Source organism: Ambystoma mexicanum, chromosome 1p (genome assembly GCF_040938575.1).
Source record: "Ambystoma mexicanum isolate Mex_15411 chromosome 1p, UKY_AmexF1_1, whole genome shotgun sequence".
Lineage (NCBI taxonomy): Eukaryota > Metazoa > Chordata > Amphibia > Caudata > Ambystomatidae > Ambystoma > Ambystoma mexicanum.
The window spans coordinates 395623743-395643719 of NC_090921.1; the positions used below are offsets into that span (position 1 = coordinate 395623743).

At 45.6% G+C, this 19977-nt stretch overlaps 1 protein-coding gene across 1 annotated transcript in view; it reads left to right on the plus strand.

Moving 5' to 3' along the window:
* Positions 1–8218: 8218 nt before the first annotated feature.
* HOMER3 (homer scaffold protein 3) overlaps positions 8219–19977 on the plus strand; it is a 1163927-nt gene continuing 1152168 nt past the window's right edge. The window contains exon 1 of the mRNA XM_069649165.1: positions 8219–8699. Coding sequence (XP_069505266.1) covers positions 8695–8699 — 5 coding nt within the window. The 5' untranslated portion in view covers positions 8219–8694. The remainder of the gene's footprint in view (positions 8700–19977) is intronic.

Sequence of the window (19977 nt, forward strand, 5' to 3'; positions counted from 1 at the left end):
AAGCCGGACGGAAGTCCGGGAGAACGGAAAATAATAAAGAACAGAAAAAAGAAAAACCATCCACCCGAAAGGTGAAAGACAACGTCAAACACGTCTTCCTAAAAATAAAGGAAGTGGGAACCATCAAATCTACAGCTACATCAACTGTAAGACAACGATTGTCGAGTGAAACTCAGATTGGAGCACTTATATCATTGAAGAGTCAGAACAGGAGTCCAACAAAGTTTCGTCCTTAAAAAGGAAATCAGAATATCTAGACCTTACAAACAACCAACAAGAGCCACCGAAAAAGATTCGAAAACATGATTGGACTAACGACCCAAGGAGCGCTAAAACTCTACCAAAAGCGACAAACGCCCAAGCCTCACGGGAGCAGTCGAGGGTGAGAGGGAGTAGGCGTTTCAGTCGTAGTGATTCCCCAAGGGCAGTTACGAACAATCAGGAAATTAAGCCAAGAAATCTCCACGACAGAGACGATAAAGGAAAATTCAATACCCATCGGCCATCGCCTACCAAAAAAGACAAGCCGGACCAAGGGATCTACAAATAATTCCATCAGTGGATGGGGTAAAAGGACAAGTTCGTGAGGTGACGCCCACACCCCACACACGCATAGCGATGCAGAAAGAACAGGCCCCTTAAACAAACAAATCGTCAGCGGATGCATCTTCGAATTAAAAAGAAGGAGGGAACTAGATGACAACCTCATTCTGAATAGGACATCAATACTTAAGATTTTTAGCAAAATCCCTGGGTTAAGACAAATCCAAAATGTGGATCTGTGGATGGTGGAACCCTGCGGGTTAGGGAGGAAAGATTGCTCTCTATTACACATTTCATCTAAAGTAATCAGACACCTATTAGCACACGAGGAAAAGAGCTTATGGGTTCTGGGATACACTCTGACAGAACTTTAACCAACTCATGGGAATTCCAGGTATGAAACAAGCAATGGAACAAAATAAGTAAAAGATCAACTTCCCTCTATCAAAGAACCGAAGGATGCACACAAAGGGGCAAGAAGAAAAACAAGAAACAACAGCTCATACGAGATCAAAGAAGCACACGACAGCGATTCAGAAACACCAAGGCGGCCACACGGAAAATCATCTATCCATTGTCAGCATGACAAGAAGAACAGCTGACGAGCAGAGCAAGAGTCTGCCCTAACATTTCGAGAAACAAAAAAAGATGACAACCGGAGACCAAAAGGACTTGATATACAAACAGGACCGTTACCAGTATACAGATATACTAAAGATCCCCGGACGCCAGAAAGGACCGGCGAAACAAAGTCGACAAGGTCTCCAAAAAATTAGACGTGGACAAATAGAGGAGGCTCCCCAGATCGTAGAAACTAGCCACCATTTGAGAGAACAATCAAACTGGATCAGTTTGACGCAGTAGATCTCTCACCAAGGTATAAAAGACCGCAATCATTCCTTACTATGGGATGTTGGAATACCAGAGGGTTTCACCATTTACTAGCGAAAAGCGGCATGAACCTGGGGTCATTCGATCTTTTATACTTGCAGGAAACATGGATGACTGAGGAACTGGAACTAGACCGTTATGAATTGGTTTTTACTGAAGCTCAAAAAGGCCTGTGGGGGAGGGGGATCGGCCATCAGCGAGTCTTCTAATGGCGATTCGTTCAGGATGTGGCCTCGAGGTCCATGAGGTAATCCACTCATCGCACCTGATACAAGCAGTCATCTGAAACTGGTCCCGTCCTCAAGGAAATCCGGGGAAGAACATGAACGAGAAACTCCTCATAAACGCTTATTGGAATCCAGCATTGGTCACAAATGAAGATTTCCTAAATGAGATTGCTGAAATATGGGACTCTTCGGCGTCAGTCCATCAATGGCAACATGCCATTCTAAATGGAGACTTTAACGCTACCTGTGCAGGAGTGGGAATCGCTAGTAACACGGGACAGTGAGACGGCCCCGGCATAATCAGAGGTAACTTACTAGAATCTTTCATGGCAGACAGAGATATGCACAATCTGCATTGGTTAAGAGGGAAAAACAACTTAAAAATTCCCACATGGCAAAGATATCAACAACAGAAGACCATAGATCACATCTACGTATCGAAAGATGTACTGACCTTATGAAGGCATCATCAGTGACTGTAACAGAGCATAGTGATCATAACATCTTATCTGCCACATGGTTTGCTCTGCAGGACCCGAAACTATACACACCTTCGGAAATCGAAGTAGGATGCGGTGGGTCACGGTTGAAACTTTTGGAGGGTGCTATTCTAGAAATATAAAGGAAATACAGGAGCACCAAAGTGGGAAGTTCCAGGAACTATACTACGGAAAGGTTGGACTACGCTCCTCTCCTCACAAGATACTTAAAACCTAACGGAAAATCCAGACGCCAACCATCAAAATGTAACCACCAATACGACCAGGAAGTGGTCAAAAGCACAGAATAATCCATCGATTAAGAAGAGTTTCCAAAAAAGTACCTTCAGAAGAAAGAGATGGAAATCTGCAAATAAAGAATCTAGAAACTGGTTTCTTTAACATCGCCACACCTTGTATCTATTAGATGCACAAAAAATGCTCTGTGCTCTCCAGGGAAAAAAATCTAAGGACTTCTGGAACCTGATTAAAGGAACTACAAAGAGTTCAGATAATTCAAAACTACGTAGCGGAAAATCAATGGTCTACGTATTTCTCTAACCTATATTCCTAGCCAGCATCAGGAAGAGACTGGCAACCGCCAATTCCAACACCGCATACGAATAAAGAAACAAGTTCTTGGAACATCTGTTGTGATGAGGTAACTATCCTGAATATGGTCAAGAAGCTCAACAACTCACGGGCACCAGGACCCGACGGGCTGAACAACTTAGAGTTAAAAAAACATCCAGAGCTATGGGCCAAGATGATCAAGAAGATCTTCAAAACTTGTAACATCAATCGTGCGATCCCACATTCATGGACAAAAGACAGTCATTCTGATTTTCAAGCGGGGGGCACCGGACGACCCTAATCATTATCGGCCCATTGATCTGCTCAACGTAATCGGCAAGGTCTTTGCTTCCTTAGCCTTGGAGAGTTTCCAAAACTGGCTCGGAAAAGCGAAGTATGTAGACCAATTCCAAACAGGCTTCACTAAGAACGCAGGAACATCGGTGAACATACTGACAATTAACACACTTAAGTCAAAGGCGTTCCAAAGTGGTACAACTGTGTACATGGCCTTCATCGACCTGGTTCAAGCCTTTGACCAGGTCGACAGGGAACGTCTCTGGAACAAACTACAGACCAGACATTGCCCAGCATCAATCTTGGAACCAATTCAGGCACTACATGAAGGGACCTCAATGAGTGTTCGTCTAAGCTGCGATGGCGCCCTATCCGATGAAATAAGGACATACAGAGGCGTCAAACAGGGGTGCCTGTTGGCCCCCACCCTCTACAACGCCTATATAGCTGACTATGAGGAGACCGAGGGAGAGGTCAGAAGTTTTCCACCAACATTGGGCAGGGAAAAAACTTTCAGGCTTTTATATGAGGATGACATTATCCTCCTAGACCTTACACCAATAGGGCTTCAACGCCAACTGGAGCACCCGGTTTCTTACCTTGAAATAAACAACCTACAACTACACAAAGCAAAGACGAAAATTATGGTGATGGGCAAGTTCAAGAAAAACAGAAGAAAATTCACCTGGAAGTTAGATGGCCAAGCGTTGGAGGAGGTCTCCGCCTTTAAATACCTTTGAGTTATGCTGTCTAACCACCAAAAAGAAGCAGCTATGCAACCATTACTCTGGACAAAGCTGAGAACCCTGACAGCACAAGCAAAAACAATGGACCGCAAATACAGACACTTTTTTGCACGTTCCTGTGTTGAACTTCTTCAGGATGAAGGTGGTACCATCCCTAATTTATGGTGCAGATGCAATGCCGTGTCTTCCGGATAGAATCTGGTCGACGATGGAGAGTTACTTCTGGAGATCAACATTAGGCCTATCGAAGTCAACACCAATGGCATTAATTAGGCGCGAGCTCTGTTTACCATTGCTTGCAACTACAAAAGCAAGATCCTCGCTACTACTCTTCAAAGAATTGTTGTGCACTTCTAAACCAAAAGCTCTGGACATGAAAAAGAAGGATCAAGATTCAGACTCCAACAAAATGTTAAACAAATGGAAGGTGGAAAACCAACGACTTCTGCAAGTCTTGGATTTTTCCGAAGATCTTCTGGTAAACAATCCCAATAAAGTTGCAAAGAAGCTGTACGAAAACGACTGGATTTCCACGTTGGAATCTGCTAGTAGGTATCGGCTGACCTCTTCCATTTTGATTCCAAAAATGAAAATCCAAGAGGTAAGAGGCTACCTAAAGAAATGTCCAGCTAAACAAGTGAGTAGACAATACTTAAGATTCCGTCTCAACCAGGTGAGAACAAGGGAAATTCAGGCCATGAGAAAGCAATCTGACTCTGCAACCTGTTAGTTCTGTTCCAAGAAAGACAGGGTGGAAACCAGCCACCATTTTCTGTTGGAATGCAGCTCCCTAAAAGAGGCCAGGTCAAAATACCTAGCAATAGCTTTAACACATGACTCTACTTTGGATGAAAATGAACTTTGGGCACTGCTCTCAAGCGGGGAGGACGCCAGATGTGTGATTGGTGTCACCCAGTTTTTAAGACACTTAGACTTGTATACTGAAGATTTATTGGGAGAGATGGACAAATCCTAACTCAATTCAACTGTCTACACCAGGAGAAATGGAGGGACAAGTGGTCTTGAGCATAGACTTTAAACATGCTCATTGTAAAAAGTGCTATGCAATTAAATCAATAAAAAAAATTGGATTTAAAACAAAACAGGCCCTATGCCATGGGCAGATCAAATGTAAGGCAGTTTAGAATGTTTTAGCTAGTCCTTTGTCCGCTCTCCTCAGTTTCCTTGACACCATCTTGACTTGGGAAGACTCCAGCACTCTGAATGGGAAAAGTCAAGGCCTAGCCAATGTAGAAAGATTATATAACATATGATACCTTTTCATGAGAACACAAAGAAACATGTATGAAGTATGTCAGAAAACAGGGAAACCTGCCAGCCCTATGGAGTGGAATGGGTTCACATGTGGCTTCATTTCCGACGCCTGTGTTCATTATCTCTAGCTGTGTTTTCGGCAGTGTTAGTGCTGGTTTTCGGCGCCAATACCACCGCACATGGACTTGTGATGGGGCTGTGTTTGCGCTTTTTTTGGTTGGTGCAGTTACCGCCGTCTGTAATAGCGCCAGCAGATTGTCCAGTCGGCTGTATTTGCTCCAGCTCGTGACCCGGCCGAGCGGTATTGGCTGCGCTAATTTCATTAGCAACACTTTTAAGGATTACCACCAGACTTGTGATGAGGCCCAGTATCATTTACGGTGGAAGGCATAGTTTGTTCAACACCAGGGATATGCTATGTGAGGGCAATGATCATTGTGCATGCATTGGGGAATGAGGGAGCAGCTCGAGGAGTGCCTGCACACCCAGATCTGTTTATTTATGGGGTTAAAGGCGTGGACAGAAGGCTGTGGAGGTTACCATCATAATTCCTGTTTCAGCCAGTCTTGCCCCAAGTCCACGAAGCAGGTACAGTCATCACACTAGATTTGGAAGGGGTGGTGGTGGCGAGAGACAAAATAGTGTTGATAGGGACCGATGTGGAGGGAGGAGATTGGCGCACATTCCTGTGTAGTGACCCATCCCATCCATTGAGCCAGCTGTTTGAGGACACTGACAATGTCTGACAAATTATATTGGCAGCATGTGTCCCATGTGAATTAATGATTCAGTATCTCAATGTCCCATGTACCAGTATGCTAGCAGGCAGTCTCCCACCATTTACCCAGGACGACTTGGCACGAGTATCACAACTGTCTATGGACGAGCAACCTCCATGGCATAGGACTGCTAAGGAGCGTGGCAGCAGTGCACATTACCCTCAAATCAGGCACAATATTGCCCAGAGTAAAACAATACCCACTGTCCAAAGAGGCAGATAAGGGGATATTCGACACCATCATAGCATTACTACACCAGAGCATTATAGTACCTTCAGAGTCCTCATGCAACACGACCATATACTCTGTCAAGAAATCAAAGGAGTCCAATTGAAGGATGATTCTAGATTTACGCCCCCTTAAACAACATAGTATGCATTTTTCTCCATCCCATTGCATCCAGATTCCCAATAACTCATTGTGTTTACCTACCGCGGAAGGAGATTCTGGCATACTAGGCTTCTGGGGAACTGCGAGTGCCCCAGTATCTTCAACAGGGTACTCCACACTGATTTAGAAAACAGACATGTGGCCAGTATCATAATACAATATGTCAACAATCTGCTGGTATGCAGTGCAAACGAACAACAGTGTAGAGAGGATTCCATCACATTATTGAATCTATTAGCAGACAATAGATACAAAGTGGAAAGGAGCAAGCTCCAATACTGTCAACAGTAAGTGCTATATTTAGGACAACTGATTTCCATTGATGGCAAGAGAATCACAGCCAAGCATGCAGCTGCAGTACACAGCACCCGACAGCTAGTGACAGTTAAAGACATGCAGAAGTTTCTATGGTTATGCAATTACTGTAGGGCATGGTTATTTGACTACACCACATATACAGGACTATTCTTACAAGCAATGAAAGAGGCCCAGGAAGCAAAGAACCCCATTATAGGGACGGAAGAGATGGATAAGTAAGGCCTTTGTTTTAGCAAACCCTGACTACTCACAGGAGTTTTATTTGTGTTCCCATTCATGTGGACAGTTGATGACAACAGTGTTCACATAGAAGAGTACTATGGGTCACATGCCCCTAGCATACTACAGTGGTGTGCTGGGCTCAGTAATGCAAGGCCAATTTCCCTGTGAACAGGCTATGGGGCAGAAGCCTTTGCCATTGAGAAATATGCCACGATTACAACGTGGTGCTCAGTAACACTATATGATGAACATACAGTCTTTGCAATACTTGAGAGATCCAAATCCACACTGACTACACAAAGGGCATCCACACGTAAAGAAAGTGATTTTATCGAGTCCATTCCTCCACATTGTAAGGTGCAAGACCGTTAATCTAGCCACATTTTTTACAGAACCCATTATTGAGGGTGACGAAGTGCTCACTGTGTTACCTATGAAGACCCAGAGGACAGGCATGGATCACTGCCGCAGTGCCCAGGACTGTGTGAGCCAGGGGCGTTGCTAGGGGGTGGCTAAGGGGGCTATAGCCCCTGATCTTTTAGTTGTAGCCCAGGATACAATCTCAGGAGCTACAGCCAAAAGACTAGCTAGCCCCCAGTCCCAACAGTTCTGACATCAGCTTAGCCCCGGGTCTTTTCCAGACCTAGCAACTCCCCTGGAGTGAGCAGTGGGGGCGGGCTGCACCTCCCACTGTCGTGTCGAGCAAAATGACTCAGGAATACCTTGCGGGGTCCGCGTCCTCGTCGCCGGTGTTAAGAGTGTGTGTGTGTGTGTGTGTGCCACTCTAGGATGGGCGGCCGAGCTGCTCGGATGAATGCGAAGCGCCTCTGCTAAATAAGGGGAGGCCCACATGGAAAAGACATCCAGTCTCCACTCCTTCCGATTCATAACTAACCCCTTCCCTTGTCCCACGTCACTTCCCTCCCTTATGTCCTGCCCTAGCCCAACTTCCACTTAAAGATGTGGATGAACTGGAAGTCCAAACATTGGATAAAAAAAGGGAATCCACAGGCTGTGGAACCCTTGCGTCCCCTGCACACTGGGGGTTACTGTCAAGTGACAGTCAATGGATATGATTTTCTAAGTGTAATTGTACACAAAAACGTAGGTAAACATGTTTAGGAATAGTTAATATGTATAGTTCCAGAAGCAATTATTTTGCTAGTGTACCCAAGAATTAGGTGTATCTAAACATTAAGTGTAATAGTAAGTTTTCTACAACCAGGAAGTCCGAACATGACAAACAGTAATATGCTGCAGATAAATAGGAATCACGAGCAGCAGCCTAAGCCACTTACAGTTCATCCACGCGTAACATTTTTATGTTAACATCTCCTGCAGCGAGTTTAATCATGTGTGCATATAATAGGCGTGTGAGTGTTAAACACGAAGGCTCGAGGGTCAGGCCTGCTCCTGTTCTTAGATTCCAGCAGATGGAGACACCGCCCTTCTGAATGCATTGGAAGTATGTCAGGCAGCAAAAGAAACTGGGCATTGTTGGGGCGGCTGGGAGAGAAGCAAGAGGACAGAACAAAGAAAGAGAAGGGGAAGGAAACTGGGAAAGCAGGCGGTACTTTAACACAGGAAAGCGCCCCAAACAGTGCCTCTGTCTGACAGCAGTTTGCGGACGCTGCGCTAAGTGAGGGGGGCGGGTACTGCAGAGGCGGCGGCCGGCTGGCGCTGGGGAGATCCAAGACCCCTCGGAAGCAGAACCCCGGGTATACAGCGCATTTGCCACCAAAGTGCGCTTGAAAGCACGTTTTGCCGGCTTGCCCTGCCTGTCTTATTGATTTCCCTTGCGCGGGAGCCGCTGCCCCAGCCCCAGCCCTCTCCGTGGAGGAAAAATAGAACCGAATGCAGCGCTGTTTAAAAGCTAGCGGATTTCAAAGTTCCCTTCCAAGGAGAGTGGAGGAGCGAGGCCACGGAGCTGCTGCCTGCCAGACCCTGGGCGGAGATGGGGTGAGTGAGTTCGCTCTCCACGTGGGGTGTGTGGGGGCGGGGGGCTCCATGGGACGGGCTAGGTGGGGGCTGCTGATATGAATACTATGACAGAGCAATGGAGTGTGTGGCGGTCTGCACGCTGGCGTCCAGGACAGGAGTTGCTCTGAAGTTGTGCTGGGAGCAGACTGCTTAATTCGGGTTGAAACGATAACCTCAAATCGAGGGGGCCCTGAGAAACTGAGCTTTGAAATTAGAGCGCAGAAACAGGGAAAACGGGTGTTTGGAAATAAGCCCTGGAATCGCATATTTGGCAGCGTGGGATCCTGGCTGACAAGCACGTGTCAGTGTCATTCAACAGCCACCTCGCGCCCTTCCTTGAGGGGCGACGAGGCACTGCTTTCTTGATCCATTCCAGATGGACATTTCCGAGATTGAAAAGTTTGACATGTGGTGTGCCCCAGGTGTGCCACTCGTTCACGATCATATTCACATACTATGCTCATAAAGTGAAGATGACCATCTCACGGCAGGACCGACGCAGCCTTTCATCCTTCCGAGGCCAAGGATTCGAGCACCATTACATGGGGGTTTATTAATGAGTTCCATTACTTACTACAGTGCTTGAAAGTGGGAGCAGTCTGTCGTGTATAGGAAAGTGCTACTTAGGTTTGTTTCAATACATTTACTGATTGTGTATTCATTATAGGAGCATTTAGACCACCACTGAAATTGTATTCATCCCACAATGCTTTGCTCGTTCTGTGCATTTGCTTCTCTTCCAGAGAGGTTAGTTCCCTTCTTGTTCCGTGTACTGCCTAAATGTTACCGTTTTAAAGGCTTTGAGGCTGTCGGAGGTGGTAGGTACTATTAAAGGTGCCTCGCTGCATATCGACTTCACGTGAGATGGGGAGGGATAGGGAAGCCGTGTAAATCTATCCACGTTCGTGAGGCTGCCATGTATGATTCCGCAAGACTCCCTCGAGTTCAGGGAGTCCTTGACTTCCCTGAGCGACAGTGACATAAGCTGTTAAGAGGGCAACAGCATCGCATCCCTGGGAGTCCTCGTCTGCAAGAAGCCAGGCCAGCCCATTCTCTCTCCGCGAGTTTGTCAATAACATGTGCTTGGGGACAGACTTGTCGGAGCAGGCTGGGGCGGAGGCGTGCCGGCTAATTAGCGCGGCTTTCCTCATTAAAAGAAAATCAGCCACACAATAGGCTACAGCTGAAATCATTTGGCAGAAGTGGGCTTTTAGGCCAGACACACTCGCGGCAGATCTTTAGAGAAATCTTTCATGAAGTGACTGCTTGGAGTACCAACCTGATATTTTGGGACTGACGGCTATGTGTTTTTTCAGATTTTTCCTTTATTTAATAAACAAAAAAAAAAATTCTTCAATAAATAGCCAGATGCCATAAGCTAAGCTCCAAAGCAGTTCGAGCTCTCAAGTTTCCCGTGGCCATGCGTGAGATGGCTATCCAGTCCTACTTTTGTTGGAATTCTGGGACTTGTAGTTTTTCTAATGGAAAAGAAAAAAAGAATTGAAAGGTAAAAAAAACATGACTAGATGGTCTTTCTGCAGTTCTGTCTAGACCAGACTCACAAGTGCCCATCAATTCCAGTTCACTCCACTCAATCTTAAAAGTAGGAGAGCAAGAGACACACAAATAATGTGTTTGTGGTTTTGTGTTCCCCATTAGAAATTCTGAACTACAAGTCCCAGAATGCAAAGAAAAAAACATGGTGCGGTGTTGAGGGTTGGAGCCCTCCAAATAACAATAGTACCTTGGTGCCAAAATAAAAGCATGTCCAACCGGAGTGCTATTAAAAATAGGATCTTTAATTAAACTGACAAAAAATGCACAAAACTAATAAAACACTACTGGCTCATGCCTGTAAGTGAAAATGCATATAAAGCAGACTTTAGATTAAAAGGTCACTCTGGATTTGTAGACAAAGGGTGCTCATGCAAAAATTGCAGTTGCAACATGTCAAGTTATTAACTATGTCTTTCAAAAGGAAGGCAATAGTGTGCTTTTGAGATGGGACATCGGGGGACGCTGCCTCTTCGAATACCATTTTAGTTTCTTGTCTCTGGGGCTCGACAGCGCCGATACAGGCTTCTAGGCACTTTACTGCAGTCGAGCCTGTGGCAAAAAGGTTGAGCAGTGCTTTCCCAATGGTGAGTTGGCATTAAGATGCTTTGAGGAGAGGGCTTCCGCTGGATCAATTCAGATTTCGAGACGGGTTGAGTTGATATTTTCCAGTGGGTCAAGTTGGCAGCGAGATTATGCTACTACTGGGTCCAGTCGGTGCTGGAGATGGGCGAGTTGATGGCTTCTAGCAGGTCGAGTCGCTTTCGAGTTGGGTAAAGATGATGTTGCCATTGGATTCAGTCAGTGTTCGATTTAGTAGCATCCACAGAGTTTAAACGGTGATTGAGCTGATCTGCTCGAGTGGATCAAGTCGTAGTCTGGATGGCTCGAAGAGCACATATGCGGTTTTCAGCACGTGCTGAAGGCAGCATCGCAGGTCCTGTAGTTGCTTGAAGTGGGTCAAGCAGACTTAAAGCGTCATGAGGGGGTACACAGGCCTTTGGCTGATTTCTGGGCTTTGCAGTCTCTGGAAGATTCAGTCTTAGGAGCAAGGGGAGTGCCCTTCTGTTATGTTCTGGACAGTGATCCAGCAGAATGAGCATGGTTTCACGTAACTGTTGAAGCTATTCTTTCACTTTGTTTGTAATTTGTTGGTTTGCACATTCTGTTATGGAATTTGGGTGCTGGGGTGGAATGTGTGTGTGGTTGTGGTTGGAGAGCGGTTGCACTGAGAGGAGACTAGAGGACCATCCCAGATGGGGGCCTCTTGTACGAGAATCCAAGAGATGCCTTGGTGCCCAGTGTTGCAGTCACTGAGTTTGCATTCCACACCCACGGTTACAGACCCTCTGTGTCCGCTTGAAGGCGAAGGAAAGGAAATCGCCATCTGTCCATCCACACCGGGGCCACTTATCAGCTTGTCGCGAGTGTTCTGGAGGAACACAAGCTGTGGAAGGTGTACTCCTTTATTCATAATGCAGGTAAGTGGATTCTAGTAAAATGCCCCCAATTGGGACAGACCCCCAGTTATCCCCTCAGCGCAACTGCTCTCCAGCAAACTTCTGCCACATTCCATCCCAGCACCCTTGTTTCATAACAGAATGTGCAGCACAAACGCATTTCAAATAAGGTGAACAAGTGGCTTAAACCGTTACGTGAACCCTTGTGAAACTACGTCCATTCTGCTGGATGGATGTCTAGTCAATAATAGACCCTCCCCTACATCCCACCTTGCAAATCGGTTTTTCAAAGAGCGTTTCAGCTCCTTTCAACGTACATGTGGCCAGTGACGTATTCAGGCTTTCTGCTGCCCTAGGCCCAAATAAGTGCATGCCCCCCACCCCAAATGTACTCCACCCCTGGCATACTCTGCACCTTCGCCAGATTACTCCCCTTCAACAAAATCTGTCTGCATTGACCAAACTACTCTTCTTCAACCCCATTATGTCCCTCCTTTTGGCTCCATAACATTATAAGGAAGTTTTTAAGGTTGCAGGGATTAGCAAGTTATTGCTTCTTCTCTATTACTTCAAGCCTGTCATCTTCTATGTTAGATCTCTCCTGCCCAAGATTTAGAGAAGGCAGTGCGTTTGTTGAGTGCACATGGGGTAATTGTTACGGCTAATTGTCTACTTTCGGTTAGGTCAGAAAACAATCTTTTAGAGGAAGCAACAAGAGTATAAGTTGTCTGCCATCTGCATACAAGTGAGAGAATGTTGGAACGAGGAATTTTGGTTTCATAACTAATATCTGGTTTATCTCACAAATGTCATGCTTTCACTCGATTAGAAGCACCTAGACTGGCCTGTAATATTAATGCCACATAACTAAATATTTACATCCAGTCTTGTCAAATGGTTAAGTTTACATTTGAAATATATGCAAGTGGAAATGTTGAATAAAAAGAACTCCATACCCTTCTTATGGTTACAGCTATGGTGTTAGCAGGGGGAAAATGGAACTAAATCAAGTTACCTGCTGCAGCCGATGTAATCCCTTGGGCTGGAAAATATGATAAAATTACAAGTGCAGTTTGTAAACTCTGCCTGGGCATAAACACCTGTAGAGTAAAGGCAGTTGGAGAAGTTTCTTGAAATGTTTGGCTATGCATTCTCACGGTCAAGTAATTAAATGAGTGCGACCCTAAGCATTCATGTGTGGAAAGCAACAGCATTCGTCGCAGCTGCACAATGCAGGCACCTTTTATAACAAATGAAGTGGTTCATACTGTTTACATCATTGCTGTTTGTGCAATTGTCCAAAATACCCAAACACTCACAGATTAAAAGTGAGCAATGGATTAGGTGTCCCAGTACAATATTACTTTGTGGGTATGGTTTAGGCAATGGGTCTTGCCAGCTTGCATTTAAGGTAATTAAAAAGGTTAGTTAACTCCGTAGAGTTGGTTGGACTGTACACAACGGTTCTATGTCGTTTCACCGACTACTTTCTTTTCAAAGTATTACTTCGAAAAAAACTCTTTGAAACGCTTTTTGTTCTATTTGGGGGTCCACGCCCCAGCCCTCCCCCTTGCCTATATTAACCCTACCCTAACCCCCTGCAAACCTCTTTTTACCACTTAACCACCCCAACATTTTGAGATTTGTGGGTATAGATGTAGATGTCCTGCTGTCATTTGAAGTACTTGTTTCACAGCAAAAGTCCTACCTTGTATTTACAATATAATTAATGTAAAGATTACGTATAAACATCAGTTATTTATTGTGTGACATATTTTACAGTTGGTTCTCCTGGAAGTACTGAGTCTGCAGCAGAATGTCATCACAGACACTTGATGATAAACCCATCAGGGATGTAATTTGCCTGCTTAGCACTGAGCACCTTATGTAAAGATAGCTGAATGGATATCTTTATGGGACAACGTTACAGCTGTGAAACAGTGTGTACTGTGAGAAACCTGAAGGTTTTCACACTTCTATCCCTCTTGGATCCTCTATGCAGGTGGCCAAAAAAGGCCATCATGATTGGATCCTGAACCTGAGGGTGGAGAACTGAGGGAGAATCACTGGGTTGGAGGTTCCCTGGGGATTGGGAGAAAGGTGCTTTCAGATGAGACCCGGAATCCCATATTTTCCTTTCAGGAAGAAATCCCTATTCCAGAAGCAGTTATGGGATATTGTTCCACATATTCCATTAACCCAGGTAATGACAGGACATATTATAAGCCTATATGTATTAGGAGGGGAAAAAGGACTAAGGATCACCTGGGTGGAGGGTTCTTGAGGATTGGGAGTGGGATGCCCTTAGGCGAGATACGGTATCTCCATTTCCTTAGTTATTGACAGCCTATCTAACACTCACCCAACTTTTATGGGCTGTTACAAGCCAGTTCCCCTCATTATTCCACACACAACACCTAACAGTACTGATACGAAGAAGAGGCAACTGGGAGTAGTGAAGATTACCTCCCTTCACCACTTAGGTAGGTACTGAGACAAGGAAGCTGCATCCCAACACTGGGAAGGTCAGGCATGTCTGCCTACTATGGCCAGGCAGAACCAAGTGACTAAACACACCTGCAGCCTATTAGAAGGCTGCAGTTATATACAATAAGAGGTGAGAGGCAGAAGGGGGAGCGCAGTCGAGAAGCCTGCATAGAACGCAGCAGAGAAACCTGAGAAGACCTTGCAAGGAGATCTGTTCGGGAGAAGCAGGGGCCCTGCTCTTCATGGGAGCAGCCGTGGTGGGTCTGGACGCCAAACCAGGACACCAGCAGACCCAAAGTGCAGAGGACGCTTTGCAGCGTCCTTGAGGAAGCAGCAGGGCGAGCATTGGCGGAGTTTCCCACCTGGAAGCGGAACAGAGGCAGCAACAGAAGCCATCGGGAGCAGGAGCAGACTGCCAGTGAGTGTCGGAGGGACATGCCAGAACCGGGGAGCTCCAAACAGAACCGCAGGCAAGAGGAGCAGATTGCTGGTGCGTGTCGGAGGGACACGACAGAACCAGGGAGGTCGGAACAGGACCGCAGGCAAGTGCCCGCCCATATATTGAATACTGAACTATATGAGAACCTAGCATTAAAAGAAACCAAGGTATACTGAATACCTATATGAAAACCTAATATCATGAGAAAACAAGGTATACTGAATACCGAACTATATGGAAACTTAACATAGCAAGTAAAATGAATACTGATCTATATGAAGCTTTCAACCTGAAATAAAACTAATGCCTATTGAAAACTGCATTACAGGGAAACTTCCCATTCAAACAAACAAGCAACATAAGAACACTTTCGAACTTGAACTGAAACTTAAATCATGGAAAACCTATGTTGCACAATGAATTACATCTAACCTTACAGTTGACTACATAAAAGGCTAAAGAATGCCTGAACAGTGAATTTTAATAAGTGAATGCAGTCTGACAAGGCAACATCTTGGTGAAGAGGATGTGAAACATAGTGGCATGGCCACGAGGCAACCAACGTGAACACAAAGAAATATAAGATTGCACCCTAAATCCAGGAGGCCCAATACAGAGTAGTCAAGTAAGGGTGACTTGGTGCACAGGAGCAAGCGCTAAGGAACTTGTGTGTGCGACTGAGAAATCCAGGGACCCTGGTAGCATGACCTGTGAGTGCTAGCCTATGTGGTCTGACAACTGTGCCTAGACCAGAGGACCCTGAATGGTGAAAGTGAAGGACACCCCGAAACAAGCCCCAACGAGGGTCTAGTGATCCTGGTTGCGCTAACTGTAACGAGTAGACCATGTGGTCTGACAACTGTGCCTAGGCAGAGAATCCAAAAAGTTGAAAGCTAGAGACTTGAGACAAACTCAACAAAATCACTGCAGCACCTTTGAACTATACTTGTTTTGGGAACAGAGTCCTGAGACCCTTTTCGTTTTGGATTGTACTCTGTAGAACCTGGGGAAGGGGACTCTGAGGATTGATCACACACTATATTGCCTTGAACTGGAGAAGGGAACCTTTGAGACTTTTTTCTTTCATGAATCTTATGCTTGCGGAAGGGGAGCTGTAAGAAAGTTGTGAGCTAGAAGAAGCTCAGAACTTTGAGTTAAACACTGTTTCTTTTGAGTATGACATCCCTGCACGCTGGTGTTTTATAGTTGTGAGGGCAAGGATAGGTTTTGGACACAGACAGAATTTAAAGTTGAACTCTTTGACATAGACTTTCCTTAGTTTCATTCAGGTAGGGAAAACCTACAGTAGTATAGGGCAAGTTAGGCCTTCAACCATCCTGACATTTCAGTTAAATAAACATCTTTTGTTTAAACTTGAGGTCTGTGTCGTACTTCATGATGCCTTCACAGTACCTTTGTCACACAGTTTCTGTTGTCACCCTTCTATTGCTTCGGGTATCCATTCACAGGTTTCTTGATACACTTGCATATTCAGATTTATTCTTCGCCATTTTTGCTTCTCTATGATCTATTTCATGCGTGTTCCTTTTGGGCAGCCACAGACTTCTGAAATGTGTGGCCAGGGAGTTTAAAAAATGCATGGCGTGTATTTGAATACAAGTGATTGCTTAACACTGTCTGTAGGTGTGTATTGATCAGAAAGAACTCTAAAGATAATGTGAAGTGGCACAATTAAATCCAATGAGATTCTGGCTGTTTTGCACATTAAAGAGCATTTTGGAAAGATAAGAATGACCAAAGAGATTTATATATGTCTGTGAGAGTTGTGGGACCGAATCAATAAATACCTACACCACTCTGGGTTTGGTATGCGTTCCTTTTTTAAAAGTTTTAATAACAACACTCAAACTAACGCTAACACTTTTGTAAATATCACTCTTATTTAAAGGTTTGGCCATTAAAGACTTTAGCTGTCAGAGTGGAATGACTGCTAACAGCTCAAAATTACTGGTAGTGTTGTGGAACAGCCAGACTTGTAGAAACATAAGTGGCTTTATATTTTAAAAATGACAAACAGTTAATTGAAAATAGACTACAATAAAATGCCGGTCCTCTGGCAAACTGCGGCCCTAGGCCTGGGCCTAGTCAGCCTTGTTGTAAATACATCTATGCATGTGGCACAGACAGGAGTTATATACCTCCTGGTGCAGTTCACATTGTTACTACAGCTCATTCAGTCTGACTTTATCCCACACATGATTTGGTTCCCTTTTTAAAAAAATCTCCTTCCTATTTCATTGTGATGATGCTGCACACCGCCCTAAGGTCCTTTCCTCTGGGTCTGTGAGCTTCCAAGGCTTCTTCCTGATGACGTTGTGCAGCGCTTTAGGCATGGTGCCGTGCGCTGCCCTAAGGAATTTTCCTCTGGGCTCAGTGTGTCCCCAAGGGATCCCGTACCTCTAACCAACGATAGCGGATGTTCTTCACTGCACTCCTCGTCATTGCAGTCGTTGAGTCTGCACTCCACACACACAGTTACAGACTCCATGTGCAAGGGGAAGGAAACATTATCCATCCACCCCAATTCCCTTATTGTCCAGTTCTTAGACCAGCCATCATGTATTAAACAGAACCCTTCATTTAGGCTAGGATTGCTGGACCACATCGATACAGGGGCATCGATTCGAAGTGGTAAATGTTCTCAGGAAGGCGGTTTGGTGGATTTTCTCTCCAAGTTGGGAGGGCAGGACCAAGTAGAGGAAGGAGAGGAATGTGAATTCTGTGGGGAGCAAGTCTTTTTAGTTTGTGGTAACACTTTGAGTGAGCAAAAGTGGAAGCAAGCAGAGAGGGAGGATTTGGAACTCCAAAGGGTCAAGAATTGGGTGCAGAATGGGTGGACAGATTGGACCAGTGATGACTGACTAGGAGCATTTCAAGGATTATGGATGAATTTAGTATAGAGGGAGATTTCATGTGTAAGTCATCTTGGGATGCCCAAGACTAAGGGTAGATTGAGAGCTGACTATTGGTTCCCAGGGTTGGATTCTGAAATTGAAGTAATTCCCCACATGTGGGGCATCTGACAGAACTTTCAGGAACTTTGTACAGTCACTCGGATCATTGGAGCTACCTACCATGCAGTGGGAGTTGGTGTCCCTAGACATTTTAGGCCCCGGCATAGGGTTCAGAGAGAGCAAGAAATGCCTCATCGCGCTCATGGGTCTATACTCAAAGAGGGCTGAGGTGGAGGCGGATTCTAGGGCATTGGTAGGATTTCTAGATCAAGTCTCTTAGAGGAAGGTGTTTCCTAAGAAACGACTCACAATGGAGTCCAGCTCACCTATAAAACCATGGATTCATTTTTAAGGAGCATTGGGGTGGGCCACCATACGGCAGCTGTCTACCACGCTGAGAGCAGTGGTGCCGCAGAGCACTTTTATTGCACTTTGATGTAAGGCAAGAGGATGGCAATTAAGGAAGAGAGGTGTTGGGATGAGACAATAGAGAAGAGGGTGTGTGCATATCATATGTACTAGAACCATATTCTACCACAGGGTTGGTGCCATTTGAGGTACTGCGAAAAAGGAAACCACACACATCTGTATGTCCCTCGTGATTGGGCAGAGCGAGTTTTGTGCAGTGAGATAAACCTGTTTGGGGAGATACTATGATGGCCCAAAAACCCACATACCTTTCTCATTAGTTTGCAGACCTAATTCTGTGGTAGCCTTTTGGGGTTACGGGCCATAACAGACAGCCACTAAAGGAACAGGGCAACTTGTGCCAAAACATTTTGTTTCTTCTTAACCTCTGGCAACAGTTATGAAGTCCAGATGTTGCACCTGCCGTGGAGTGGGGGAACATCAACACTTGAAACGGGTGTAGTTATTTTTTTGGAAGCATTTTTTTACTAGGAATTTTAACCATGTAACAAACAACATGACCATCCAGCCCAGGCAAGAATGGGCCCCATATAACAGGTATTGTTTGATATATCATTTTATGTAACATGCCCACCCCCAGTATCCCCTCCTCCCCATAAACCCCACTCCTGCACAGGTATGCAGATAACCATCACGGCAGAACACAGACCGAAATAAGAACATAGCTAAACACAGAGCGTCCAGCATTATTCAATACAGGTCTGGGCGTAGAAGTCTCACTGAGCCACTCACCGGGGGGAGGCATCCACCAGTTAAAGTAAATACTGACCCCCTCGAGGGCCAGCGCATGTCGACTATGAAGGTCCTTAGTCCCCCAGCAAGTCATTGCATTCGCCAGACCACTAGTCCATCATTCATGTCTCTGAGGCTGTAGCCTGAAGACACCCTCGCTTGAAGTAGCCCCACATTCCATTCCCCAGTCTAGCTCCCGACCTTCATGCCCATGGACACAGAGCCGCCAGTGAGCGAACACCACCTGCACCTCCACAGCTAAAGGAAAACACCCCAACCCTCACTGCTCACCCTATCTCATGAGTTGGTAATATGCCTGCTATTTCTCCAAGCGGTCCGTCAGCGCCGGGTTAACATTTGAGAACGGAGCATTCCAGCGAACATAATTTAGTTAATAGGGACAGCCAGGCCTGCTTAGTGGGTGCAGTGTCCGCCTTCCATTGGAGGATAAGGAGCTTGCAGGCCTTGAATAACAGAATGTGTACGGGTTTCCTAGCCATAGGGTCGGTATGTCCACCACCCTATATAGGATCTCCCTGTTGGGAACATTATGTGATCTCTCGGGGATGGTGTCGAAGAAGCCAACTCAGCAGCACGGACTTTAGTTTAAGGTCACTGGACCATTACGATGCGAGTGTGTGATTGCGTTTGACACTGTTGGGAGTACATATATTGTAGAACGAGGGCAGGCGTGGGTGGTTAGTCGCATTTTGCTCCAGTTCTCCTGTTGTTGCCCTGGCTCAGGTGCGTGCTCGGTCGTGTTTGAGCGAATCATCGTGAGCAGTGTGCGGTAGCGTAGCCGATCAGACCCCTGCAGGTGGAGTACCTGTTTGTCTTCTTGAAATCCGATGGGGGTTCCCTCATCATAGAAGTTCATCACTCCGATCTGGACATGCAGAGTATGGTCCAAGCCGATAGCACGTATGCTTACCGATGCTGGCGCAACTCGCACGTCAGCGCCCAGCAATGCCCACATTCTGTGTCATTGAACTAAGGTTGGGCCTAGTACAGGGTGCATCTTGATTGCTCAAGGAAGCTTGTTCGATGGAATGGCCAGAATTTCAGAGGGAGAATAAGTTGCCATCAGAGCTATTTCCATAGCTCCCAGCGTCTGCCGTGTCGGGCTTGGTAGTAAATCCAGCACAGCCAATCCCCCTTAGTGGCCTGTAACGTGTCTAGTT